At 40.4% G+C, this 27813-nt stretch overlaps 1 protein-coding gene across 1 annotated transcript; it reads right to left on the bottom strand.

Annotated features, from left to right (window-relative positions):
• Window positions 1–9798: 9798 nt before the first annotated feature.
• LOC128105552 (guanylate-binding protein 4-like) lies at window positions 9799–25994 on the bottom strand. The gene is made up of 10 exons (XM_052730793.1): window positions 25805–25994; window positions 25184–25311; window positions 23325–23434; window positions 20998–21194; window positions 20429–20671; window positions 18489–18769; window positions 16827–17039; window positions 14360–14462; window positions 13867–14060; window positions 9799–10536 (listed from the first exon to the last, which is right to left on the bottom strand). The coding sequence occupies exons 1-10, from the start codon at window positions 25992–25994 to the stop codon at window positions 10318–10320; spliced, it is 1878 nt and encodes a 625-aa protein (XP_052586753.1). The 3' UTR covers window positions 9799–10317.
• Between the last annotated feature and the right edge of the window lie 1819 nt (window positions 25995–27813).

The raw sequence follows: 27813 nt of genomic DNA, 5'->3' as shown, positions 1-27813 counted from the left end.
TTTTCTCCCACTGATCTCATTTTGCTTGTTCCTTCCTTCCCCAGATGCAGAGCTTCAGCTATCTGAGGCTCTGTTCCTCTGCTAGCTGCTTTTGGAGGTAGGGGCTTTTTTTTCTTCCCCCGAATCTGCCTCAAATTCTAGCAGCTTTTCACAGGTCATGTATTTTCTGGGGAGGAATATGTCCCTTCTGTTTCTTCGGAGTCTTTCCCAGACAGTTCCCAGTTTGGTCTCAGTTTATCCCCTCTACCCCAGAAACAGTTTCTGACACTACAGTGGTAGCTTTCCCTGCTCCTGAAGGTAGGGGCTTTTTGTCTGTTTCTGTTTTCGGGGTCTGGTTTGCATACAGACTGAAAATCTAACAAGGGAGGTTTTTGCCATCTCTAAGCTCACATTAAGACAGGTGTTTTGTTTCATTAGGCCTTCACCTGGCCCAGTCCCCCAGTGGGTTGTGTTTGTCTGGGTGCTCAAGGACAGAGCTTATGCCAGAGGCAATCACCCCTTAGGGCTACACTCCCTCATCTCAGGGAGTCAGTTGAAACAAAGCTTTTCTCAAAGAGGTGCTTTCTCTGACAGAAAAGAAAGCTTTACTCCTGGATAGTTCTGTTCTGCCCTGGCTGGGCTCTTTCCCCAGACAGCATTCTGACTCAGCAGCACAACTGCTTCAGACACAGTTCAGCTTTACTGTTTTCCCAGAAAGGTCCTTTCTCTGATAGGAAAGCTTTTTCTCAAATTTCTTTTTGCAGCTGTGAACCTATCAATCGGGACTTGTAGGAAAGTGGATAACTGTGCCGTTCCCACTGGCTTTAGCTTTGGTTGTTCATTAGCAATCTTCCCCTGGGTCCTGCACCTTCCTGCCTCAGCTCTGTGCTCCAGGAAGTTTACCACTGCAGGAACCCTAGTATCCCTGAAATGCACTCCAACTCAGAGATGCTGGCCAGTCGCCTCTGGGTTTTTGGTCAGAAGTGAGGATACAATGCTTCAGGGGATCTTTGCATTAGGACGATTAGGAGCACCTTTTCTTTCTGAAACGCTCAAACAAAACCCTTGATGCCTCAGCTTGGCTGTAACTGAAAAGCTTGGCTTTTTTGCCTTTCTCAGGTAAAGTTTCCTGCCCTTTTGGGCTCTCCATAGCTCTTCACCCACACTCTCCCAAGCGTTTCCCTCAGGGTACTCTGACCCACTGTCTTTCACTGGCTTGAAGAGACAGAGCTTAGAAGAGGTTTTTAGGAACTTGTCCCTGCCTCCTGCATTGCAGGGAGGATTTTTAAAGCTTGAAAGAGAACTTGGAGAGGTTTTGCTGTCTTAAGAGGTTTGTTGTTTTCCCTTAGAGCTAATCACATGTGGTCCCCATACTAATATCTTCAGGTGATTCTAATTTTTGTCCTCCTGAGAAAGTTAAGGGCTTTAGTTTTTAAGTTTGAGAGCTTTTAGTTTGAGAAAGATTAAGGCTTTTTAGAGAGATTTTCCCCCCAAGTTTTCCAAGAAAAGCTTTATAGTTTAAGATATTTTTTTTTTTTTTTTTTTTTTTTTGGTTTTTCGAGACAGGGTTTCTCTGTGTAGCTTTGCGCCTTTTCCTGGAACTCACTTGGTAGCCCAGGCTGGCCTCGAACTCACAGAGATCCGCCTGGCTCTGCCTCCCGAGTGCTGGGATTAAAGGCGTGCGCCACCACCGCCCAGCTTGAGAAAGATTTTTTTCCCCCAGAGAGAAAGACCAACTTTTCCAAAAACTTCTCAACTTTAAACTTTGACTTCTTACACCCCCATTTTTGCCTCAGGGAGAAATCACTTTCTCTTGCCGCTTGGACTTTGCATTTCAGCTGTCCCCAGGTCAAAAGCTTCCATAGGAAACTTTTTCTTCCCCATAAGCTCAAAGAAGTGCTTTTTTACTACCTGTAAAGCCCAAAGAAAGATTTTTTTCCCCCAGTTTGCATTCAGAGCCCCCAAAGTTAGAAAATTGAAGAGTTTTTCTGTCTAGTTGCCTTACTTATTTTTTCCTACACAATCTTACACTGCTAAGTTTTTCCTACACTGTGTTACTACCCTATACCTTATACTTATTTTTCACAGAAATTGAGAAAGGGATAGAAGATAGAAAATTTTGACAGAAGAGAATTTCGCTGCAGCATCGGACATCCTTCCAGTCCGCTTTCCTTTTCTCTCGAGGATAAAACCCCTGCCTCTCAATAATATATATAAAATATGTATTTTCCATAACACCGGCATGCCTTATCCACTGGCAGGGCTGACTCAGCACTTTCGCCAAAAACTCTAATAAAACTATTTTCCTTTATCTTTAGTCCCTATTACTTTGTCTTTAGTCCCCCCCCCCTTTTTTTCTTTAGTCCCTTTTTTCTTTTTTCTTTAGTCCCTGTTCATGGCGCCATTCTGTGGGGCGTTTACCCACCACCCCCACAGTTCCCCAGAGTTTTCTTGAGTGCGAGCAGCAGGAAATATTAGAGAGAAGGATTTATTGCGGAGAATATCGCGGAGATAAACAGATAGAAAATAAAGGATAGCCTCGAGAGGGCCTGGAATCTATTCCAACGGGCCCCGACTGTCTCTGCCCCAGGGTTTTTATAGAGACGCCAAGGGGTGGAGCAAAAGACCTCCTCCCCCAGCACAGCCAAGTGCAGACCATCCCAGACACCTGCACTCAGGCCCGAGGTCCTAATCATCCTCTATGCAGACCTGCTGGGTAAAGCCACGAGGAACTCGAGAACGGGCTCCCACACTTGGGTATATGCCCAAGAGTGGTATAGCTGGGTCTTGAGGAAGACTTATTCCCAATTTTCTGAGAAACCACCATACTAATTTCCAGAGTGGCTGCACAAGTTTGCATTCCCACCAACAGTGGAGGAGTGTTTCCCTTGCTCCACATCCTCTCCAACATAAGCTGTCTTCAGTAATTTTGATCTTAGCCATTCTGACAGGTGCAAGATAGTATCTCAGAGTTGTTTTGATTTGTGTTTCCCTGATATCTAAGGTTGTTGAGCAATTCCTTAAATGTCTTTCAGCCATTTGAGATTCTTCTCTTGAGAATTCTGTTTAGCTCTGCAGCCCATTTTTTTAATTGGATTGTTCAGTATTTTGAAGTCTAGCTTTTTGAATTCTTTATATATTTTGGAGATCAGCCCTCTGTGGGGTTGGTGAAGATCTTTTTTTTTTTTTTTTTTTTTTTTTTTGGTTTTTCGAGACAGGGTTTCTCTGTGAAGCTTTGCAACTTTCCTGGGACTTGCTTTGTAGACCAGGCTGGCCTCGAACTCACAGAGATCCACCTGCCTCTGCCTCCCGAGGGCTGGGATTAAAGGTGTGTGCCACCACCACCCAGCAACATCTTTTCCCATTCTGTAGGCTGTTGTTTTGTCTTATTGACTGTGTCCTTTGCTCTACAAAAGCTTCTCAGTTTCAGGAGGTCCCATTTATTAATTGTTGCTCTCAGTATCTGTGCTACTGGTATTATATTTAGGAAGTGGTCTCCTGTGCCAATTCATTCCAGACTATTTCCTACTGTCTCTTCTATCAACTTCAATGTAACTGGATTTATGTTAAGGTCTTTGATCCACTTGGACTTGAGTTTTGTGCATGGTGATAGATATGGATCGATTTGCAATCTTCTGCATGATGACATCCAGTTATCTGGAAGACTTTTCTGTGAAGCAGGAATTTTGAAAGACTGTCCCACCTTATCTTAGCAAAGTTCCACAGTCTTTTTCCTTTGTGTCCTTCTTGTCCAGTTTGTACTGTCAGCAGTCAAGGCAAGGGCAGATTCTTCCCCAAATGGTTAGCTTTGCTACAATGAAAACAAACTCCACATAGAATTTCTTCAATGTCCATCATCTTCTCTTAAGTAAATTGATATAGCTAGGAGCAGACAAGCCTCGCTGTCATAAAAAGCCTTAGGTTACTAAACATCTTAAATGCCATATTCTATAGATCTTTGAAGTGTTTGAAGACCATATGTCTATCTCAATATATCTGATTAACATTGAAAACATACCTAATATGACTACAAGTTTGATGATTAAAAATGACTAACTACTAACTTGCATATCATTACATTTTTAAATGAGCTGCATAAGAGCCCAATACCCCAAGCAAGAGTAGAAACATATGTACAATATAACAAAAATAATTTTAAATTTGTATCCATATAAGAAAACCCATACCAATGTAAAACATTTGGGGTTAATAGTTGTCTTTTTATCCCATATTCCTATATCCACCCCTAAACAATGACAAATATCCATAACCCATCAAATGACCTAAAACCACACATCCCTCCTCTTGGGAATGTGGGTGTTGTGTTCTCTAGGCTGCTTCCTGTTGTCTGTGAGCACAGGCATCTTTTTAGGGAACCTGAGTAAATTGAAATAATGGTCACGTCCTGGGAAAACTAGTTATAACATTTGCTGTCCAGTCTCTATGCAATGGAAAAGAGCAAGGCTTATCTACAGTCCTGGCTAGAATAGTCTATGTGGCTGGACCATCTCAGCCTATAGCCTTGAAGCTGTTCTGGATGTAGAACTCTGAGGAAACTCCAACAGAGGCACTCTAAGAGGCTGGATCCCCTGGGCCACTGGTTTTCATTGGTGTCTCTGGTCCTTGTCCTGAAAATACACAAACTTTCAAAGGTAACATACATATCTGCATTAACACAAGTATGGACTGTATGTTGTACACAAGCCAGCCAAAGATGATTTTTTGTTTTATATTTGAGCAGGTAAAATATGTCACCTGTCTTGTAGTTTTTCTAGGATTATTTCTTTATATGTGTAGCCAGGATTTTCAAGAGGTCTCCCTTGGTTAAGCCTGATCTCTATTAAACTTGAACAAATCCACAGCCTTTTGGAAACAAAAGCATAACATCTTACCGAGCAGTATGCTCTCTGACTTCCATTTTAAAGTGCATTTAACCAGGGACTGCATTCAGCCACCCCAGCTCTAGGAAGTTAGTGCCCTGCACTGTGGCAGTCGTTTTTACTTAGCTTTTTGTTTCTACTTAATGTGCCAGCTATTAAATGTTCTGTTGTACAGCAGAATTTCTTAAAGGAGCTGAAATCTTTTCTTTCTTTCTTTCTTTCTTTCTTTCTTTCTTTCTTTCTTTCTTTCTTTCCTTCCTTCTTTCTTTTCTTTCTTTCTTTCTTTCTTTCTTTCTTTCTTTCTTTCTTTCTTTCTTTCTTTCTTTCTTTTCTTTTAGCTTTCTCAGGCCATATTGGAAATTCAGGCCTCACACTGGGCACCAAAATGCTGTTTTACCTTCCTTAAGGTGGCTGTTCTTTAAAGTACTAGTGCCCCGGACAATGGCTCTTTTGCTGCCACTAAAGGTAGTTCTACCTAAATCTCTATCATTCTAATAAAACTTGGGATTCAAAGGCTGGGGTGAAAATCTGTGTGCTCAGAGAATTAGAATAGCAACTGGCTAACCTTCTCTCTTTGCTGGTGTGGCTTACTCATTATCCTGTTTGTCCAAGGAGGAAAGGGATCAGAAAGAGTGATGGGGACTTTGTGGTACCCTAAAACTACAACAGCAAAAATCTGAATGGAATCCAGAATTGGAAATGCGATTGAATAAACTCAATGCTTCTCTACTCTATACAGTGAAAGAAAGAGAGAAAACTACATTACATGAGTGAGAGAAATGAGAGAAACAGTGTGTGTGTTGGGAGTGGGAAGAGATAATATAACTGGAAGTGAAAGTGGTTCTGAGGTTTTTTGAAACAGACCTAAATACTGGGAAACCAGCTGTTATTTTCTTAGACCAGTAAAATCTGTTTGTATTAGATAACCCAAAATTACTTACACCTGCTTTGTACAAAGTAATTTCCCCTTTGAAAGAGTAAACCATGTATTTTTTTAAAAAGTATTTAATTTTTTATTTATTTGTGTCTGTGCAAATGTGTATTCCTGTGGACATATATGTACAACGTAGCCCATACGGAGGTCAGAGGACAACTTATAGGAGTCAATGTGGGTCCTGGTGGTCAGGTAGTCAGGCTTGGTGTCAAAGCACCCCTAATCACTGAGCCATTTCTCTGGTCCTCAAGACATTTCCTGCTAAGTATTGTTACAATCTCTAGACTCGCTGTTAGATACACATTTAAGAACTGATGGTTGTGTATCAACTGCCATGACATAAATGTTCAATTGTTTATGGTTCTTACACTGAAGGACAGAGAGCAGAGTGTACTGAGAAATGTGGGTTGTATTCATGCCACTGGTTTGGACAGAAAATAGCTTCATTTAACACAATTGTAGGAGATAATAAAAGTGTTTTCTCCAGTGAGCAAATAAGAAAGAGGTAGAGTTCTTTAATAGCAGCAGTCTGGAATTGGATGTGTGGGTCCATGTGGTAATCCACTTTAAATTATTTTAGGGTGTCTTAGTAATCACTATAATAAATCCATAAATCATTGGCTTTGTTTGTGCTGCAGACATTGCTTTCATAGTTCTGTAATCTTTGGAGGACAAGATCCAGTTATTGGCAGACTAGATGTCTGCCAAGAGCCCACTTTCTGTTTATAGATGGTGGTTTTTAGCTGTGCCCTTCTATGGTGGAATGGAAGGACTCCAGGCTCTTGGTTCTCTTATAAGGGGACCTGTGTCATGGCCCAATCATTTTCATGGCCTCTCTTCCTAATGTATCACTACGGCAGGGATTAGGTTTCAGCATATTAGTTTGGTGGCTGTAAATATTCAGACCATTGCACAGAGTAGACAGCATCTTACAAGTTACTTCAAAGTCAATTCTAACTGGAGCATTAGTAAACATGTGACTCAATTTCATCCTAAATTATGACAAAATAATCATCACAGAGAGAATTCTTTTCTACATTAACAGCAAAGAGTTGGCTAATTGACCTGAGGATTGATGGAAATAATAAAGTTAATGGAGGGTGTGGTTGTTAAAAAGATGTAAACTTTCATGAACAGGGCCCATAGTAAGTAGCCTAATACTTCATGATAGTTATGTCACATCCTGTGATCTGTAGCTGTTTTAAGATATCCCTCTCTCTACAGAGAATGCTACATCTGGTCTGATGTTCACAACAGAGAAGTGGGCAAAATCTACCTGTGCCCATCTCTGAAGGGTTTTTGCTTCATGGAGGTCCATTACCAATGTGAGCATGTGGTCAAAAGCCCATCCTTCCTCCCCTAAGCAGTGCCTGCCCACATGGAAAAATTTAATTTGTTGGCACAGAGGCTGATGGAACTACCCAGCGCTGCCTCCTCAGCTTTCCTGCGTCCTTCTTTCTAGTGTTCTCAAACAAGCTTGCAACCTATTTTTGTTTGCAATAATCTACCCCCTCCTCTCTCCAAGCATAGACTATGCAACTGAGCTGTAGCTGTTTCTTTGCATTTCTAATAATTTCCCCCTCCAAACTTCAAAACACAGAAGAGGATTTTAATGAATCAATTCTGTCTGGGGTATTGAAATTCACCATAATGGGTGAGAAGGTAGCCTTAGAAAACACACTACAGACAAAGTCTGAGAAAATAGCCCAGGTAATTACGTGCAGGAATAGTAAATTTGTCTTCCTACAAAATTATTGAGAAAGTGATATAAATCGATCTGTCATGCCATCAAAACAATAATTCTTTATAAATTTTCAAATGTGTGAGAAGCCTTTGGCCTAGAAACTTCACCCACCAGATGACAAGTGCCTACTAAACGCCAACCTGGATGGAGACCAATTTAATGAGCTTTTGTTGTTTTGTTTTGTTTTTTCTTCACTGTCATCTCCTCCTGGTACACAATCAGCTACAATTTCAAGCCGATAATCCCTTCTCTGTGGCTTCATATTCCTATGGCTGGTCTGTATGGTTGGGAGACTTGATGGGGAAGCAGAGTGTCTCCCACATCCCTGTATTACTCAGTTTCCCTGATGTGACAAAATATCTGACGAAAGCAATTTAAGGAAGAGTTTATTTTAGTTCACATTTGTAGAGGATATTAACTACGACAGGGCAGGCGTGGTGGCTGAAGCCTGAGGTTCAGGCTACACTGAGGGCCAGTCAGAAAGCAGACAGGCTGCTTCTCAGCTTGCTTTTCCCTCTTCATTCAGCCCTAGACCCCAGCACAGGGAAAGGTGCTTTCCGCAGTTAAGGTGAGCCTTCCCACTGCTACTAACATAGTTAGTCTCCCACAGTCATTCCTAGAGGTTTGTTGCCTAGGCAATTCTAGATTCTGCCAAACTAACAATCAATATAAACATCCAAGTCCACCCCTTGTAAGCTTGATGCACACACATCATTTTAAGTGATTACCTTCCACTCTTTGTCCCCATATACTGATGGCCATCTTAGAGTGTAAAAATGCATTTAGTTCACACTCAAAAGTCTTTACAGTTTCAACACTACTTAAAAGTTCAAGTCTTATCTGAGATTCTATTGTAATCACTTAACTATAGGATCTTATAATATAAAGAAGAAATTGCATATTTCCAAGGTATAGTTGCATAGAATAAACATTTTTACTCCAAAATGGAAGAATGGGAGTGTAGCATGGAATGATCGAATCAAAGTAAGGTGAATACCCCACAGGGAAAACCCTAAATCCTGCAGTCCCACATAAGGCATCTGGCATGTGTGATGGAATCTTCTGGGTTCTAAAGAACCCGAGTAGTCCTGCCCCCGCAGCTCTGAGGCTGTAGCTCACATAGCCTTCCCTTGGGCTAGACTCACTCCATGGCTGTATCTTTCCTCAATGGATGTCCCACCTTCCTGGAATCTCCATCATCTCTACTTCACCCTACACATTATCTTGACAGTCTCATGCAGTGGCTTCTGGCGGCTCTTCTTTCACAGACTGATCCTGGCACACATTGCCTGCCCTCCGCAGTTCTCTAAAACTGTGCAGTAAGACTGTAAGAACTCCTTAATCTTTCATTCCTGCAAAACCAGTGCCATATGGCTGCTGCTGCCAAGATCTGTTGCTAACTTGAGATGTAGCCAGGTTCCATTGGGCCACAGCAGGAGCAACTTCTCTATGCTTTGGTGGATGGATCTACAAAATTAACTTCCAAGGTAGTTTTTCTGTTGTTGTTGTTTTGATTTTGGTTCTTGTTTTGTTTTTTAAAGCAGGAAACCCTTTCTGAGATATTCTCAGCACAGGCTTTCATCTCTCAGATGAGTTTGTATTTTTACAAGTTGGTGCCTTTCATGGGATAGGTTGTGCTTTGGGGGCTGTCCTTTTATCCTAATGAGGAGACTGGGGTGTCTCTTTCACAAGAGCAGATATGTTCATTTCCTGTTCTTGCCTGAAATTTTAAAGTTGCTTACACAACTTTGCATTGTAAACTTCATGTTTCCCATATTTTAAAAACCTCTCTCAGATCTTAATAAAAACATTCAGCAGCAGTCATTGCAAAGTCTAAAAGTGACAGTGTCTTGTAATTTCCTCCACCAAGGATTTTAGGCCATTACTTCCAAATGCACATCACAAGCACACAGGGTACCTGGGGAGAATGCAGCATGATTGTGGCCAGAATGGAGCATCAATGACCTCCAGTTCCCAGTGGAGTCCTGTTTTCCTCTGAATTCCACAGTCCAGGCCTCTACTGTATGTTTTTCTCTCTAGTTTCACCAAATGTGAACTAAATTCTGCTTGCAGCATTCCAAGACTTTCCTGTTCCAAGGTTCCAATTCATATCCCTCCTGCAAACTAGTTTGATAGGCTCAAGGTTAGGATTCTCACAATCTCCCTAGAAAATAGTAGCCTTTTCAAATCGCCCCTTATGTACCAGGGTCCTGTCAAAATCAGATTTCTCTGCACATAACAAAAGTGGCACAAAAGCTTCATAACTTTAATCAGCGCAGCTTTTATTACCAATCAGCTTAACATTTTTCTCATACTTTGTCCTGTGAAAATCTACTTGTTACTTTATACAGGAGCTCTTCACAATGAATTATCTGTATGACCAGGATACAATTGCCAATGTTTCTTCATTGGGCCATTTTTCTTTTTTACTTACATCCTTTCTAGAAAAAATTTCTCTATATTCTGACTGATTTCCCTCTGTACTCCATAGATTATGACAACGAAACTTGATGAGATTTATGGTGCCAGACCCTTATATCATTGAGCCATCAGTTTGTATTTTTAATCATGATTGTAACTGCTGATGAACTGACACTGACCCTCAACTCCAATAGTGTGGTGTCTCTTTGATTATTTAACAAATCATGGGAGTTCCAACCTCGTTTATATAACACTGGTTATTAAAGTAGCACATGTATTTTAAAAACAAGGCGTGGACTTGTTATATCAAAATAATAGAAGGCTAGTTTTTAATGAATTCCTCCCCAGGAACTCTCAGACTACTTTATAAGTGAGTGGAGAGCTGTCAGCCCCGCACCACATATTTTACCAACTCCAGGTAAAACCTTCATGAATGCATCGCCAACTGTGTCAAGGATTTGTGAAAACAGTGAGGATATGCTTCTAGTTATCTCAATCTCTTCTCTCAGTTGCCTTATTTCATTCTTTAACATTTCAGATTTGATTCTGAATCCTTCCTCCTGCAGTTCTTCTTGGACCTGTAAAAAGAAAAATCCTCCATTATTGGCAGAATTTTGTATTTAACAACTTTAGCATAAGTACATTATCTATTTCACTATCACCTCAGAATGGTCTTTGATATTTCAAGACATTTTCACCTAACAATAAAAATATCCATGGTTTGTTCATATTTAGGGAGAATTTCTCAGCATCTTCCCTTGGAGAGTGAAGAGTTTTGTCCCAATTCACAAAAATTTCGCCCTTTGAGAGAGACTGCAGAGGTGAACTGAAACTGACTCTCAATTCCAAGGAAGCATCTCTTTGATTATTTAATGATTATGGGAGTGCTGACCTTGTATAGACTGCTGATTATTAACTCTAGGATGGGACACATAGTTTCTTTTACTCCAGCTTACAAGATGAATCAAGCAGGCACAGGAATAAATAGAGCAATTTATGAGATTGTATCATGTTTTATTTTATTGTATCTTTTTATTTTATTTTTAATTTAATTAATTAATTTAACTAATCTCACTTTGTGCATGCATGTGTGAGCACATGTGTAGGTAAGTACACATGTATGTGTTTGTACATGTCTACAGAGACCAGAGGTTGTTGTCATGTATCTTCTTCAACTGTCTCCTCCTTATTTTTTATCAAATTTTTTTATATTTCTTTACTTGACTGAGTATTTTGCTTACATGTATGTGTACCATGTGTGTGCCTCCTGCCCATGGATATCAAAAGAGGGTATCAGATCTGCTGTGGGATGGTCTGTATGTCAAGTGTGTTGCTGATTGGTCAATAAATAAACCACTGATTGGCCAGTGGCCAGGCAAGAAGTATAGGCAGGACAAGGAGGAGAATAAAGCTGGGAAGTGGAAGGCTGAGTCAGAGACACTGCCAGCCACCACGATGACAAACAGCATGTGAAGCTGCCGGTAAGCCACGAGGCATGTGGCAAGGTATAGATTTATAGAAATGGATTAATTTAAGCTGTAAGAACAGTTCACAAGAAGCCTGCCATGGCCATACAGTTTGTACCAATGTAAGTCTCTGTGTTTACTTGGTTGGGTCTGAACAGCTGTGGGACTGGCAGGTGAGAGAGATTTGTCCTGACTGTGGGCCAGGCAGGAAAACTCTAGCTATAAATGGCGCCCAACGAGTTGGCAAGAGTTTCCACCTAAAACCTGAGGAAAGATTCTAAAACGGAGCTAAAAACAGCTTCCTAATTGTCTCTCTCAAATGAGTGGCAGCTGCAGGTTTGAGCTACTGGTGGGTTCCTAGCTTGCGTGCGCACTCAACCTGCAGTATGGTGGGAATGAGGCCTCTGCAAGTGGCACATTAAGCTGCATAGTGGATTTAGCCTTTGCTAGTACAAAACAAAAAAAGAGGTTTCTGGGCTACACACTGCTTGGATAAACGCATAGACCCACGATAGCTCCCAGAGCTGGCAGTAAACATACCACCACCATGTTGGGAAGCTAAAGTGGGCAGAGCCAGCAGCCACAGCCATTTCAGTCTTACAAATGCTACAGTTTAAAGCAATAGATTCACAATAAGACAGATTCAGAGGTAATAGTTTACAATGTGTGTAAAATATATGTGGGCTTCAAAGAGACAAAAAAAGGTGATATATACAGTTATATAAACAAATACATAGTTTAAAAAAATAAAGTCTTTAAAGAGACAGTAAAATTAATATAAAAAATAAGCCACGTAAGATGAATACTACAGAGAGAATCTGGATTGTGTTGTCTTTGGGATTTTTAACTGCAGAAAAACATTTGATTGTAAAAGATGTTGAGTTAAACCAATATGTGTATTTTAAAGATACCTTGTCTTCAAAATTTGGATGTAAGGATGTGTTGCTTTGGAAAGGGGACTCTGCTTTTGTTCCCACAGAAAGCCAAAGGCTATGGATTTGTTCCAGATTAAGACACATCAGGTTTGACCAGCCAAGACCCCCTGAAAGGACTTCGATGACACCATGGCCCAGATGATCCATTATCCAGAATTGTTTCAAGGCAACTGGCTCAGACGATACAGCCTCACGGACTACTCCATGATCCTAAAATTTTCTTTGTGTCCCCATAAGATACAGCGCCCCCCTCCAGCAGGAAGTAGTAAGAGAAGCTACGCCCAAATTCCCAAATTATATGTAATTTTACTTTAAGGTTAAAACCTTCCTTTTTGAAAAGAAAAAAAAAGAAAAGGGGAAGTGCTGTGGGATGGCTTGTATGTCAAGTGTGTTGCTGATTGGTCAATAAATAAATCATTGATTGTCCAATGGCCAGGCAGGAAGTATAGGCAGGACAAGGAGGAGAATAAAGCTGGGAAGTGGAAGGCTGAGTCAGAGACACTGCCAGCCGCCACAATGACAAACAGCATGTGAAGCTGCCGGTAAGCCACGAGGCATGTGGCAAGGTATAGATTTATAGAAATGGATTAATTTAAGCAGTAAGAACAGTTCACAAGAAACCTGGTACGGTCATACAGTTTGTAACCAATATAAGTCTCTGTGTTTACTTGGTTGGGTCTGAACGGCTGTAGGACTGGCAGGTGAGAGAGATTTGTCCTGACTGTGGGCAAGGCAGGAAAACTCTAGCTGCACAGATCCCCTAAAATTCTAGTTCTGAACAATGTAAGGTGCCATGTGCTTGATGGAAACTAAACCTGGGTCCTTGGCAAGAACAATAAGAGCTCTTAACACCTGAGCCAACTTTATAGTCCTGTTTTGACGATAAAGTCTCTCTTCAATTCTATTGCTAGGTGATTCTACTAGACTGCCTAGCTTTAAGCTGCACAGGTCCTCCTTTCTTTCCCCCAAATGCACAAGGGTCACTGGTACATGTCACTTCGTCCAGATTTTCTCCATGGATTCTGAAGATCTGAATTTGTTCCTCATGCATGCACAATGAGAATTTCACTCACTGAACCATCTCCCAACCCCATCCTCCTCCTCCTCCTCCTGCTCCTCCTCCTCCTTCTCTTCCTCCTTCTCCTCCTCCTCCTAGTCCATTTTATCCTGGGCTAGATCTGACACATTCACACTAGATGGCCCCACCTCATGTGTCTTTGAAGATTAAACCTAGAGTCCTAAAGACTAGTAAGTGTCAACTGCAGCACAAGAAGACCATCCTAGAAACTCAAACATCAACTCAGAACCCTGGAGACATTATTTGTACACTCGAAAGTCTAACCCTGCACAGATGCTGGGCTCTTATGCTCACAGCTTCAGTAAGACCCATGTGAACTTCAATCAAACATTGGAAGTTGAAGTTACATGTTTGAGATGAACAGTTCCATTCTTGGGGAGTCACAGCACCATCTGTCTGGCACTGATAAGCCCCATCATCCACACTCACCTTCAGCTTGTGCTCCAGCATCTTCTCTTGCTCTCTCAGAAGCATCTCCCTTTCCCTCTCCATCTTCTCCTGAAGTTTAGCGATGTTTTCTTGGAAGCTTCTCTCTTGAGCTTTCATCACTTGCTCTTGCTCCTTCTCTTTCTGTCTCAGCAGCTCTCGTTCCTTCTCAGCCACCTCCCTCTTTGTCTGCTCAGCTGTTCCACAGATGTTTGAGAGAGGAAAGAAATCCCAGTTAGAAAGTAGCTATGCTCCCCTGGGCTCACAGGGAAACCTCTGGGTACTCCCATCAGCCAGGCCAGGGGCAGCATGGTTCCTAACACAATGGAAAGGACATATAACAGAACACCAACACTGCTGGTTATTTGCAGATCTGGGAGAGGTCATGACCCCTGGCAGGAGGAAGCTCCTTGTTCCAGAAGGATCTACCTGTGCATCAGTCATGGGGCTTTGCAGAATGTACTCACCCCTCTACCAGTTGGACCCTCTACCCTACCTGCTGTGGCCCTCTGTCCATCTGTAAGGGCTTTGTCTGACTGCAGGATGGAGTTCTCTACAATAGCCTGTGACTGTAGGAAGCTCTTGAGAACCTCTTTTGCCTGGGGACCCAAAAAGAGAAAATAAAATTCAAGGAGTAAGGATTAAGTCTCCTGCTAAGGTATATTGATTAATAAAACACCTAATCTTTTGAGTCCTCTTCTTACAATGTCACTTTAGTTTCATGACCATAACAAAAAGTACAAGCTCTTCATTGATACAAAAACCCTCTGCCTCAGACTCCTTGCTAACTTCACAGCCTCCCTTCCCAGTGATGCTGCCTACCAGCTGCCCCAGGTTATAGCTGCAGCCACAGTTACATGCAGTTCCATAGACACGTAGCCTCCATTGTTTGCCATGTTTGAATATATTTTGTTTCCTATCTTCATGGGTTTTTCAGGTTTTATAGAAAAGACAACATATGCAGACATGTCACTTTGTATCTCAGATGGCTTATACTGGTATTTCTGGCTGGTTTCTTAGTTTTCATATATCTAGCTTTATTGTGTTATTATTAACAAAGGAAAACTGTACTTGTTTAAGGTACGCAATGCCTTAATCTATTATATATTATTAAGTAGTTAATATAATAAAAAATGTATGTATCAGTTGCCTCAAACTACTTTTTTTTTAGCTTTCAGATATATAATGGATTATTCTATATATAGTCACCATTTGACTTTCAAAACTAATATGTCTTATAACTATATGTTCATATCTCTTGACCAATGTCTTCCTTTTCTCCTATTCTCAGGCATAGTAATCACCATTGTATTCTATGTTATTGTGGCAGTTTAAATGAGAATGGGCACTTTAGGCTCATACATTTAAATGTTTGGTCCCCATTTGGTAGAACTTATTAGGAAGGATTAGGAGGTGTGGCCTTGTTGGACAAAGTGTGTCACTGGAGGCACGCTTTGAGATTCAAAACACCATGTCTGTCTCAGTCCCTTTCTCTGCTTGCTTCCTATGCAAAAAATAGGAAGCTCTCACTTACTTCTCCAGTGCCATGCTTGTCTGCTTGCCAACATGATGACTATGGACTACTGCTCTAAAACCATAAGCAAGTCCCCAGTTAAATACTTTCATTTGGTCATAGTGTCTCTTCACAGCAATAGAACAGTAATAAGACAGTTAGTATTAGTTTATCTTTGTTTGATGTTCACTTTCTCTCTCAGTAATGCCACTGAAAGTGAGCCACGACATGCAGTATTTGTCTTTGTGTGCCTGGCTTATTTCCATGAACATGATGTGTTCCAGATTCATTCATATTTTCACAATTGGCAGCATTTTTTAAGGTTGAATAGTGATTCATCATACTGATATGAAATCGATGACAGATAGAAGATAGCTAGCTAGCTACCTAGATAGATAGATAGATAGATAGATAGATAGATAGATAGATAGATGATAGATAGGTAGATGATAGATAGGTAGATATAGATATAGATGACAGATAATAAGATAGATAGATAGACAGACAGACATAGATGATAGGTAGATAAGATAATATAACATAATTTTATTAGTTAGTACTCAAACAAGCATGATACTGGCATAAAAACTGACATATAGACTAATAGAAGAGAACTGAGAGCCTAGACAATAAAATTCTTAAAACAAAAGTTAGGAGAAAAGTCATGTGATGGTGTTTTAGATTTGACACCAAAAGCATAGGCAAATAGATGGGTGAGACTATAGGCCACTATACACTCTCTGTACAGTGAAGGAAACATTTGATGAAAGGAAAGGGAATACATAGCATGAGAGAAAATGTTTGCAAGCCATAGACTGATACGGAGTTAAAATATGAAGAAGATGAATAATGTACACAAAACAATAAGGAAAACTCGCATGCTTAAAATAACATGCAATTGCCCTGAAAAGATGGTTTTCAAAATAGGAAATTCAAATGCCAACAGATATTTGTACTCAGCATTACTAATCCTTCATGACATAACAAAACAAAACCACAATGAGGTGTCTTCTCACTCCTGTGCCCATGCCTACTATAACAAGCCCAACAGTTTTGGTTGAGTTGACAAAAACCTTTGTAGATCTCTTAGTGCAATGGAATCTGGTTAGAGTCATTGTGCACAACAGCATAAAGATTCCTTATAAAACAGAATTCTGAGATTCTGGTGACTTACCTGCCAAATCTGCCAATGAAGAGTAGTGTGGTCCCAGGCAACATGTTAGGTCCCTCAAGCATTACACTTGTTCAGTGCATAAGAGTGGAAAGCACAGCCACTTAGTTTATATCCTGAAAACTAAACTGGTAATCAAATCACCTGAAATGACTCCTGGCTCCAGAACTGAATGCTTAGTGTCTGCTAACCATGAACTCACCTTGCTTAGTTCTACCAGTACATAGTAGTTATCCCTCTAGCTAAACTCTGTCAGCCATTGCTTCTGTCATTCCTCACCTTCACTCCCTTCCTGGGCACTTGCTCATAGCCCTGCTCAACCTTCTCCCTGGCCTCTATGTAGAGGCTGTGCCCACCAGGTACAGAAAAATCTCCACTTGAGACACTCTCCTTCAGGGCCTTTGCCAGCTTCTCCAGCTCAGCCCGGCAGTGACTGAGAGATGCTGATTCGTTCTGTTGCATGAAAGCATCCTTCCTTTCTTCTATGGTAGCCTGCCAGGTGAGGAGGGGAAGACAAAACAAAGAAGTTGTTAGAAGGAAGGTATGGTGGTTTGCAAGAAAATGGCCTCCATAGGGAGTGGCACTATTAGAAGGTGTGGCTTGTTGGAGTAGGTATTGCCTTGTTGGAGAAAGTGTGTCACTTTTGAGGTTGGCTTTGCAGTTTCGTATGCTCAAGAACCCAGTGTCACAGTTCACTCCCCGTAGCCTGTAGATTAAGATGGAGAACTCTCAGTTTCTTTTCAAGCATCATGTTTTCCTGCATGCTACTGTGCTTCTCACAATGATGATAACGGACTTAACTTCCGAAATTGTGAGGAACCCTCGATTAAATGCTTTTCTTTATAAGAGTTGTCATGGTCATGATGCGTGTTCATATCAATAGAAATCCTAACTAAGACAGAAGGTGCCACTGGGATTGTCCTGGATGAAGCAATGAGACAGCCCCAGAATGTACTGGAACAGAAGGAGGATCAGGAGATTTGCTTTAGTCCCACCATGGTCAATTCTGTGTGACTTCTGAAAAGTCTGTTAACTTCCTTGTGTTCATACCCAGCAGCCATGAAATCAAGTTGGAAGACATAAGTCCATTTCCTCTGAGAATGGGGGTTGGGGTGGCAGATGAAGCAGTTTTCAGAGCTGAGGTAAGTGTACTTTCAGTGGAGTTTTGAACCCCTATGAATTTTTGCAATGATTACTTGAGTGTCAGGATGCTAGAACAGGTATATTTTGTTTCTTTATGTGTTTGTTTGTACTCATAAATGATAATCCTGATAATTTCCTCAGTGTGAGCTTAGAGATTCTAGTCTTTCAGGGTTCAAATTCAGAGAAATGGAAGACCAGAAACTCTAGGGGAAGCTGCCTTTGGGTTGGTAAGTCATGATACTCCCCTGAGAGTTGTTTCTTGGTGTCAATGCTTTTATCACCCAGGGCTAGTGAACGTGGTGGAGAGTAATCCTATGGTGACATTATATTACATAGTACAGGGTGATCTAGTCACCCAAACTCTTCAAAATGTAAGTTTTGTCTGACTGTGGCAGGAAGAGAAATCAGAACATCTAGAAACAAGAAAAGGAGCCAGTGCTTTCTTGTGTGCTGGTAAGAGAGAGGGCTTCCCCCAGGCCTACAGATGAAAGCTAAGTCAGTCTGGCACCATGTTTTCTGTTTGTAGTGCATTGAACAGAGATCTGCACACCCTTGCTTCCTCTCTGCCTTGAACTTTGAGCTAATAAAATGCATACTGTTTCAAAGTACTAAGAACTTGATAGCTTGTTTCATAGCAAATGCTATTTTTCCTAGAAAGGGTAAATTTTAGTCCAAAGACTGGAGTTACCCATTTAAAATCCAAAGAGAAAGATTCAGACCATGAGATCAAAAAAGTGGAGTCTAAGGTTGATAACAGAAAGGCAAGGATCAGGCAAGCTAAGTGCTAAGATTTGTTACCACCAGCCTCCTCTGGAACTCCTGCTCATCATCCTTGAAGGAGTGCTCCATGAAGACAGCAATGGCTTTCTTCTCACAGGCTGTGTGCACATCCAGCAGCTCCTGGAGCGTGTCTGTTGGGAGCCTCAGTTGCTGGACCATCTGCTCATTGTAGTAGTCAGCTGCCATCTGCACAGCTGTAGAGTTCTCAATCTGGGCCAGGGTCATCACTGCATTCTCCAAACAAGGCACAGTTCCACAACTGATGGCATCCAAGTAGGTCTGCACCAGAGTCCTCAGTCCTGAGAAAAACACCATCAAGAATGAGAAAGTTCTCATTAAATGGCCAAAGAGAAAACTTTCTCCTCCCACCCTTCTTTTTATTGTTGTTGGGTGTTTTTTGTTGACCTTCCTTCCTTCCTTCCTTCCTTCCTTCCTTCCTTTCTTCCTTCCTTCCCTCCTTTTTTTTTTTTTTTAGTGGTGCATGCTAGTAGTCCTATTTCTACACAATGTAAATGGGTCTATGCAGAATTTTTTTTTTTGTACAACAGCTGTAGACTAGCTACGACATCTAGGTTCCCCATATCTTTGCTGTTTGTAGGCCTGAAAGCACCACATTCCAGGAACCAGTTATCAGGCAAATCAGAACAGCTTTAGGTCCTTCCTATGCAAGAATTCTCTATGAGTACACCCTGTACTTCTTTGTTTCTATAGTTGGTATGAATCATGGATTTTCTTCTTTTTCTTACATTTCCATTTACATGTTGAATATGTGTGTTCATTTATTACTTGTTTGTTTGTTGAAATAGTCTGAAGTTTCTCTGACTTCCCTTAACCTTGATATATAGCCAATGATGACATTGTATTTGTTTTTGATTCTCTTGCCTCTAACCCTGCAAAACTAAGATTACAGGTTTTCACAGTCATAATAGTTCATGAGATATTGGAATCAAATCAAGAAATTTTTGAATCTTTGTAAACCCTTCTACTATCTGACCAATATTCTTGGTCAGGAAACAGCATTTATGCATGTTGTTCCTTATTATGAATATTAGGGGAAAGTCCACATTGAATTATTCAAAACAAACAACTTCACCCACTCCAAAAATCAATTCTTCCTCCCAATACTACTATCTCAATAAACAATACAACATTAAAGAAGTGCTGAGTTTCAATCTCAGGGGACATATTTAGAGATACCTATTAGTCCTATCACACTCTCATATTTCAATATAATGAAAAATTTTGGATTTGACATCAAAATATAATAGCTTCCATCTCACTCTGACAATTTCTAATTACATAATTTTAGCCTAACCCAATGACCATTTAATTCTACTCCATTAAACAGAGAGTTCATCTTCTCAATCTCTCCCTTTTGGAACTTCGAAGTATTATGCATAATATATATATATATATATATATATATATATATGTATATATAATATTAAAATACATATATAAATCATAATCCTTCCCACAAACCTTGGAACCAGCTGTAAATTCCTTAAGTCATGTTTCTGTTCTATCAAGACATCACTGCTCCATCCTGACTATAGTTCCACACTTCTCCAATGAGAGACACTCTCATGCATTCTCTTCTTTTAGTCACATAACTCTTTCTTTCCTGAAGTTGAAAAGCTGTGTCCTGTCTTAGGCCTTACTCTATTGTATTAGTTCTTCATGTTGTTTTTTGGTGACTTTCAGGTAACTTCTTCATTAGTAGGGAACCATGAGCAAAGAGAAATTTTTTCTAGGGCTTCATTAGATTCTAAAGACCCCTCCTCCATGCTATTACAGATATGAGATTATGAGAAATAGATTTAGTTCCCAAGTAAATTCCATCACTACATTTTTAACAACATCAGTTAATGGTGTTTGGTCTGGCTGGAAGTGGCTCCCTCAGTATCCCACAATGAGCAGAACATAAGCCCAGGTAGGAAGTAGAGGGGATGACTTACGTGGCCCGTTGACTAAGATGCCACCAGACAGAGTCTTGACACCAGAAGAGCTGAAGATATATGAGGTGAATTCTGCAACTTGTTTTACAAAGTCTGCACTCAGGTCGTCCTCTGAAACTGTCTCTAGTTTAGAAAGTTGCTTTGTTGGAGCAGGCCTTTCGAAGACGAAGCACTTCCTCTTTGGGAAGAACTTCCTGATGCATAGCCGAGGCTCATTAAACCTTTTAGTTTTCTTATCAGTTCCTTAAGGAAGGACAAGTGAGATACAGGAAACTTCAAATTAATCACTTAAAATACATGACCCTTCCAATATTATAACTTTCCCAAAGCAAGGAGGAAAATCACAAGGTGGAATGAGCAATTCAAAAATTAAAGGAATAGGAAAGAAAACACCCTTTCTCTAAGAAGCTGTGAATGGTACAGTTTAAGTTCAGCCAAGCTGTGTTTTCATTTCCTATAACAGCAGTGAGGATAGCACAATTATAGGATCAAGAACTTTACCAGGAATGCAGAAGTGACCTTCATGCTATTGATATCATTATATCTCAAACTTCCTTGAACACACTCACCTTTTCTCAGAGCCAGTGAACTCTTGAGGTAGTCATCAGGAGTGATAGAATCTTCATTAACTTTCAGCTCCAGAGAGAAATCCCTCAGGGTCCACACAAAGGTTGGAAAGAAGCCCACAAAGTTAGCTGAATCATCTATGTCACTCCGCTCAGGTGATGACTTTGATTTGATTAGATCAGTCAGCTCTGTCACATATCTGGCATGCTTAGTTAAGAAAACTACAGGAAAATGACATTTTTATGCTATAGATTCCACCACTAGCCCTTGAAACTAACTTTTATTTATTTGTTAGCTTATTCATTTTCAAAATTCACTCAGTCACAGATATCTATTTAATATTTTCTAAGGAACTAGCACCCTCCTGGGGGAAAAAATTTAGAATTAGTGAGAGAATGACAATACACAGAGTTTACGTCTAACTGAAAGAGACAGACAATAAATGGGTGAATAAAGTACAAAAATATCCTCAGATATTGCTATGAATTATGATGCACAAAAATGAACTGGTGGCCCATGAAATAGTAAATCAATGTACACATCTTCATGGGGAGCTTTCTCGTGGAGTTCTTCATAGAGCTACTAGTGCTCTCTGAGATCCTAGGTTATCAGGAATCCAAACAATCAACAGATCCAACCATGGGAAGTATAGTGGAAGAACATTACAAACAGAGGTCACAAAACTTTTAAGCCCTTAAACAGGAAACCATGATTATATGGTGAGTTTAAAGGGGCAAAAGTTCCAAAAGACAGACATGTAGGACATTTAAGTTAGACAGACCCAAGTCTTCAGTTTGATTTGCACTAAATGGAAGGCACTGGGAGACTTTATGTAGACAAGATATGATACAGCATAATTTCTGAAGAAAACACTGGTTGGGAATGTACCTGGGAATCAAAATTATAAGCAAAGTATAATATGGCAGTTGACATGTCCAAGACAAGAGACAAAAAGAGCTTAGACTAGAGTTTTTTGTAGAAGATATGTAGAAAATATGTCAGTCTAGGGAAATAGGTTTCCTAATGAAACTCAAAACTTTTGTGGAATAATGATTTCTAGTGTATGAGAAAACGGTTATATCAAATAGTGATTTCTATGTTTTAAATCGGAGAAATTTTGCAAATGGTGGGAAATTTTAGTGCAATAAGAAACATGGAGGAAGGAGAGGTTTTGTAAATTTTGAATTTGAATTGTCTCTAAGATATCTACATGAATACAGTTAAATGTAAAAGATGGAATGTCATCATAACTATAAACTTGATGGCAACTGACAGACAGGTGTTTCATAGGCCTTGAGTCTAAATGGCAGCACCTAGAGACACAAAGTAACACAAAGATAGCAGAGGCACAGCAACTAATGAGTTACACACTTAGAGGCCACAAAAAGAAGAGAACACAAACAGAAAAAGTTTGCTGATGTGATAGGTAGAACACCAGAAAACTTTGAAACTCTACATCTAAGATCCAAGTCATGAAGAAAGGAGGAAGAGCTCAGTTTATGGCGTCTGCTAAGAGATCAAATAATACAATTGCCTACTAGATAAGGAGTTAACTGAGCTCGATATTTGATGTTAAGGCCATGGAAATGGAGCAAGCGGTGATAAGGACATAGATGAAGGCCTAAGGATGGCAACAATCAAAGAAGGTGAGGGAACAGGGATACCCCATGTACATGAGTGTCTTCTGGTTTCTAGTCTTTAGAAGTTAGTCAATTTTAAAATTTTTGCCAAAAAAATGTTACGGTGACTGGTTGATTAAAAAAAAAAAAGACTGGGCATAAAGATGCCATGCTCTGAGTGTCCATACTTCAGACACTCTGCTCTTCTTTTATTGAGGTAAGAACGAGAAATAGCTGCAGAGTCTAATATAGGAGAAAGAAGCATGCTTGTCTTTTCTAGAGTTCAATAACATGCAAAGTGTGAGCTCAAACAAACAAACAAAAACAGAGATACAAACAAACAACGTCTCAGAGCACCTGAGAGATTTGCAGATGTTACCTGCAGCACATAGATGGGTAGTTAAATGGTAATACTTAGAGGAGCTGATGGGAATGATGATTTCCAGGGACAGAAGTTTTAACTGATGTTGAGGAGCTGAACATGCATAGGATATTAATCAAGACATGGATTTTCTGAGCAGTATGTAGCTGATTTTTAAGGCCATATGGGCCAGGAAAGCTTGAACTTGTGATGGAGACTAAGGTAAACTCAGATGGTAAGGAGAAAAGGGTTATCTAAATCCCTCAGTCCTTACCTGCCAGTCTATCTGAGGAAATAAGAAGCTGCACTTCCTAGGTTTAGTACTGTTCTAGACACACTGAAAGGATACTGTAGTTGGTCCATGGCCTGCTGGTTGATGGTTCCTATGCTGTTGTAGATGAAGGTGCTGCTGAGGAGGACTGCCAAGGCAAAGATCCAGCAGTCATTCTGGTTGTCCCCCTGCAGGTCAGTGAGTGAAGAAGAGTGACTAAGATACTGTCCAGTTATCTGGCTCCTATTAGCCATGGTATCAATAGTAAGTCATTTCTACTACATAATAACTTTCTACCTTATAATTATTATATGAATGTTCAATTCATGCTCTATAATTGAAATAAGATGATGTACACTCATGTATATGAGAGCATGAAGGACATTCACACTTACAGGTCATAATGTTGATCAGTTGCTAAAATCTAAACTGGCATGCTGGGTTTTACTCACAGAATATGTTATGGTAAGGGACTGTCTTAGCATTTCTAGTGCTGTGAAGAGACACCATGAGCACAGCAACTCTTATAAAGGAAAGTATATAATTGGGTGGCTTACAGTTCAGAGATTCAGTCCATTATCAAAATGGTGATACATGGCAGCATGCAGGCAGACATGATGCTGGAAAAGTAGCTGAGAGTTCTACATCTTATGCTAGCAACAGGAAGTGGTCTCTGACAATGGGTGTGGTTCGCATATATCAGACCTCAAAGCCTGCCTCCACAGTGACCCATTTCCTCCAACAAGGCCACACCTAATCCAAAAGCAACACCTCCTAACAGTGCCACTCCCTTTAGGGGTGCATTTTCTTTCAAACCATCACAGGGACATTTTAGCACTGGTGAAAATAAGGTCCTTTAATAGAGTTTTATGTCTCTCAGACTGGGAAGAGTAGTAATGTGATCCTCCGTGAAAAATGATGTTATTGCAAAAATGTGGTGGTTTGAAAGGAGAATGGCCTCCATAGGCTCATATGTTTAAATGCTTCGTCACCACGGGTGGAGTGGAGAAGTTTGAAAGAAACAGAAGGATTAAAAGATGTGGTCTTAGCCGGGCGGTGGTGGCACACGCCTTTAATCCCAGCACTCGGGAGGCAGAGCCAGGCGGATCTCTGTGAGTTCGAGGCCAGCCTGGTCTCCAAAGTGAGTTCCAGGAAAGGCGCAAAGCTACACAGAGAAACCCTGTCTCGAAAAACCAAAAAAAAAAAAGATGTGGTCTTGTTGTGTCACAGTTGGTGGGATTTTACGTTTCAAAAGTTCAATGCAGGACTAGTCTCTGTCTCTGTCTCTGTGTCTCTGTCTCTTTCTCTCTCTGTCTCTTTCTCTCTGTCTCTGTCCCTGTCTCTGTATCTCTGTCTCTCTGTCTCTCTGTCTCTCTCCCTGATGCTTATGGATCAGGATGTAGCTCTCAGGAGTATTCCAGCACCATGCCTGCCATTTCTGCTGCCATGATGATAATAGACTAAGCCTCTGAGACTGTAAGCAAGGGCAGAGCTAAATGTCTTTTTTAGAAAATAATAGTTGCCCTGGTCATGATGTCTGTTCACAAAAATAGAGCACTACCTAAATTTTGTTTTTCTCTCATTAATAATGTTGTATAGAAGTTACAAATCTTAGCATTCCCACAAGCTCACACCTAAGAATCAGACAAGTTCAGAAAATGTATAGTCAAGTTTGGAGACACCATTAAGAGTCTCACCAAAGATTTGTGTGATAATGTAAAAGAAAAATGGCCAAAAGTATCGTCAGTTCTTATTCTGAAGGCTGATTGACTACTAATCAGTTGACTTTAGTGTCTACTTTTGCTTCCTATGTCAGGTGAGTTGAAGAATGATATACTGATTTGATTCACCAAGGGAATAAATAAAAGATTGAGAGTAAAGAATCCTAGGTGGGCTACTGATGCATCATGAGTGGAACTTGAAAGAGTATGTTGTACCTTCTCTATATCTCCCAGGCCCTCTGTGTCAAGTAGAACCAGAGTGTGTCCTGGCTTCTCGGGATGGGGCACACACCACATCCAGATTCCCTTGGTGTGAGACTGCACCGTGGAGCCCAGAGAGAAGCCTGCAGAGTGGGGATGAAACGAGGAGATGAACAGCACATGCTTCATGAAATCTCATTGGAATTAACATATTTACCATTTACAGGAGGACAACCAGTTACAAAAATTGGTTTTAATTGCAAGCCTAGCAAAAGAGAGGGCAGAACATCCAATGCTGAACAATCATTCATTTCTACCTTAGATATCAGTGGACGCTTGCCCTTCCTACATGAACATTCTAATAAATATCTTACAATTATTCAAAAGTAAGTTGATTTTCTCTATGAATGTATTATTTCTTCTATTAAAACACACTTTTACCTTTAAATGAGGCAGTAATGGGAGTATAGGAGGAACCAGTGAGAAAACTAATTCAGAGAAGAAAAAGTCTTCTGATGGATACAAGCCATCCCACATCACCTATATCTCTGATTTTCCTCCTCATCTCTGCTTGCTTGATACTGACAGTGCGAGTGGGCAGGGTGGACTCAGCAGAGCTTTGCTGGTGGCACTCACCATTCTGTTTTCCAGCCAGCTTGTTCATCAGGTAGGATTTTCCTGTGCGGTAGAGGCCCACTATTGCTACCACCACCACAGGCTGCTTGATACCAGACAGGATATCCAGTGCTTCCTGGTTGGCCACCAACTGCTGGTCAATGTTCTCAATGAGGCACACTGGGCCCGGCATGTTGATTTCTGAAGCCATTTCTCTAGTACTCTTAAGTTTGCAAGAAACACGATGAAACAGGAAAAAGTTCTGTGTAGGTTAGAAGAACTCAACTCAATGGCATGGACCTTAGGTGCATTGGTGGCATGCATACCTTTTGGGGGAACCTGCCCAACTACCTGAGGGTAGTAAGGCCATGGATCTTGGAGGAGATCCAGCTACTGCCACTTACTAAACCAGCAAAATTCTTAACTACATTTAAAATATTTATTCTTATACCATAGATAAATGCAGCTCTCATTCCTCATCAAAGAAACTTTTCATTGCAACAGATGGAGATCGTTACAAAAACTACAACCAATCAAAGCACAGAGAACAAATGATTATTTGGTAACCAGCCCCAGTTGATACATTTGTGACATAACTCCTGCACCTAAAACTCAGAGAACATCATGGACAAGGGGGAAAATGGGTGAAAAGATTTAAGACTCAGAAAAACATAAAGTCTGGTGTGACATTAAGGTTCCTAGAAATCTCAGGGAAGCTACAAAGTCTCAACAACTTAGCTGCCTAAACAAGACCCAAAGAAATATGACAGCAATAGCTAACATCAAAGGGGAAAAAAATTCATGATGCCTGAACTCTAAACAAAGCATTAGAGGCAAGTAAGGAATGCTGAGATTGGGATAGTCTTCCGCATGCAAGAACTGCCCAGATGGTTATCCAATACCAAGTGGTCAGTCCTGAAATCATATACATCCAAGTAACATTACAGAGATGAGCAGATTGTGTTTATATATTGAGGAATGTGTGTGTGTGTGTGTGTGTGTGTGTGTGTGTGTGTGTGTGTGTGTGTCTGTGTGTCTGTGTGTGAAACAAGAATTAAAGAAAAAGAGGCCATGGATTTGAGAGAGATCAGGGGGTGATTCACTAGAAAGGTTGTTGGAGAGAGGAAGGGAAATAATATAACTATATCTTAATTTCAAAAATATTATTAAACATAACATGCAACAAAATGTTCTATACTTGGAATGTGTTCTTTGTATATTTTTAAATGTCCTAGAGGTGTTTATGGCTGTCCTAAACGTTAACTGCTTTCATTTAAAGCTGCTTTGATTTTAAAGTCCATAGATACCCAGGAGAGATGAACTGTTTTTGAGTTCTCACATAAGACTTTCCAAGTCTTAATGTTTTCTGTAATCACAATAAAATTGTAGAAACTAGAATTGAAACATTTTATAATATCTTAATGAACCTGCATACATTAGACCCCCATTTTTTAAACTCAGCTTTCAATTATTTTCTTTTTCCTTGCTGCATGATTTAATCCAGGCTCCCTCATTAATTACCAGTTGTCTCACTAGCTTCCTCTCATCTTCAGGGCTTTTATTCTTTAACATTGCTTGGGAATTTTAAAAGAGTGTAAGCCAATCATCTTGTAGAATACTGCTCACTTTTTGTTTTTCTTATGTCTGTCCAATTTTGGTTTGTGATGTGTTTATTAGTCTTATTTATTTGGCAAGAAGGTCACAGAATTGATATGCTGTCATCTTAGTTACGATTTCTATTGCTGTGATGAAACACCATGACCAAAAAGCAAATTGGGGAGGAAAGAGTTTATTTAGGTTACACTTCCACATTGCTTTTAATCACTGAAGGAAGTCAGAATAGGAACTCAAACAGAGAAGGATCTTGGAGGCAGGAGCTGATGCAGAGGCCATGGAGGGCTATTGCCTACTGAATTGCTTCTTCTGGCTTGCTCAGCCTGCTTTCTTAAGAACCCTGGACCACCAGCCAAGGGATGGCAGCATCCACAATGTTCTGGGCCCTCCCCCATTGATCACTAATTGAGAAGATG

The sequence above is a fragment of the Peromyscus californicus genome, unplaced genomic scaffold (genome assembly GCF_007827085.1).
Source record: "Peromyscus californicus insignis strain IS unplaced genomic scaffold, ASM782708v3 Scaffold_9__1_contigs__length_137607984, whole genome shotgun sequence".
NCBI lineage: Eukaryota > Metazoa > Chordata > Mammalia > Rodentia > Cricetidae > Peromyscus > Peromyscus californicus.
The sequence above is the reverse complement of the archived record's forward strand: the minus strand, read 5'-3'. Positions and strand labels throughout refer to the sequence as shown.

What these genes read in the sequence shown, in the direction of transcription:
- LOC128105552 (XM_052730793.1), bottom strand. Translation starts at nt 25,994, where the DNA reads ATGGCTTCAGAAATCAACATGCCGGGCCCAGTGTGCCTCATTGAGAAC. An exon ending in CAGGCCATGGACCAACTACA is followed by an intron (nt 21,195 to 23,324) that starts GTATCCTTTCAG and finishes TAAGCATGCCAG; the next exon opens with ATATGTGACAGAGCTGACTG. An exon ending in CATCTTAGTCAACGGGCCAC is followed by an intron (nt 18,770 to 20,428) that starts GTAAGTCATCCC and finishes TGTTTTTCTCAG; the next exon opens with GACTGAGGACTCTGGTGCAG.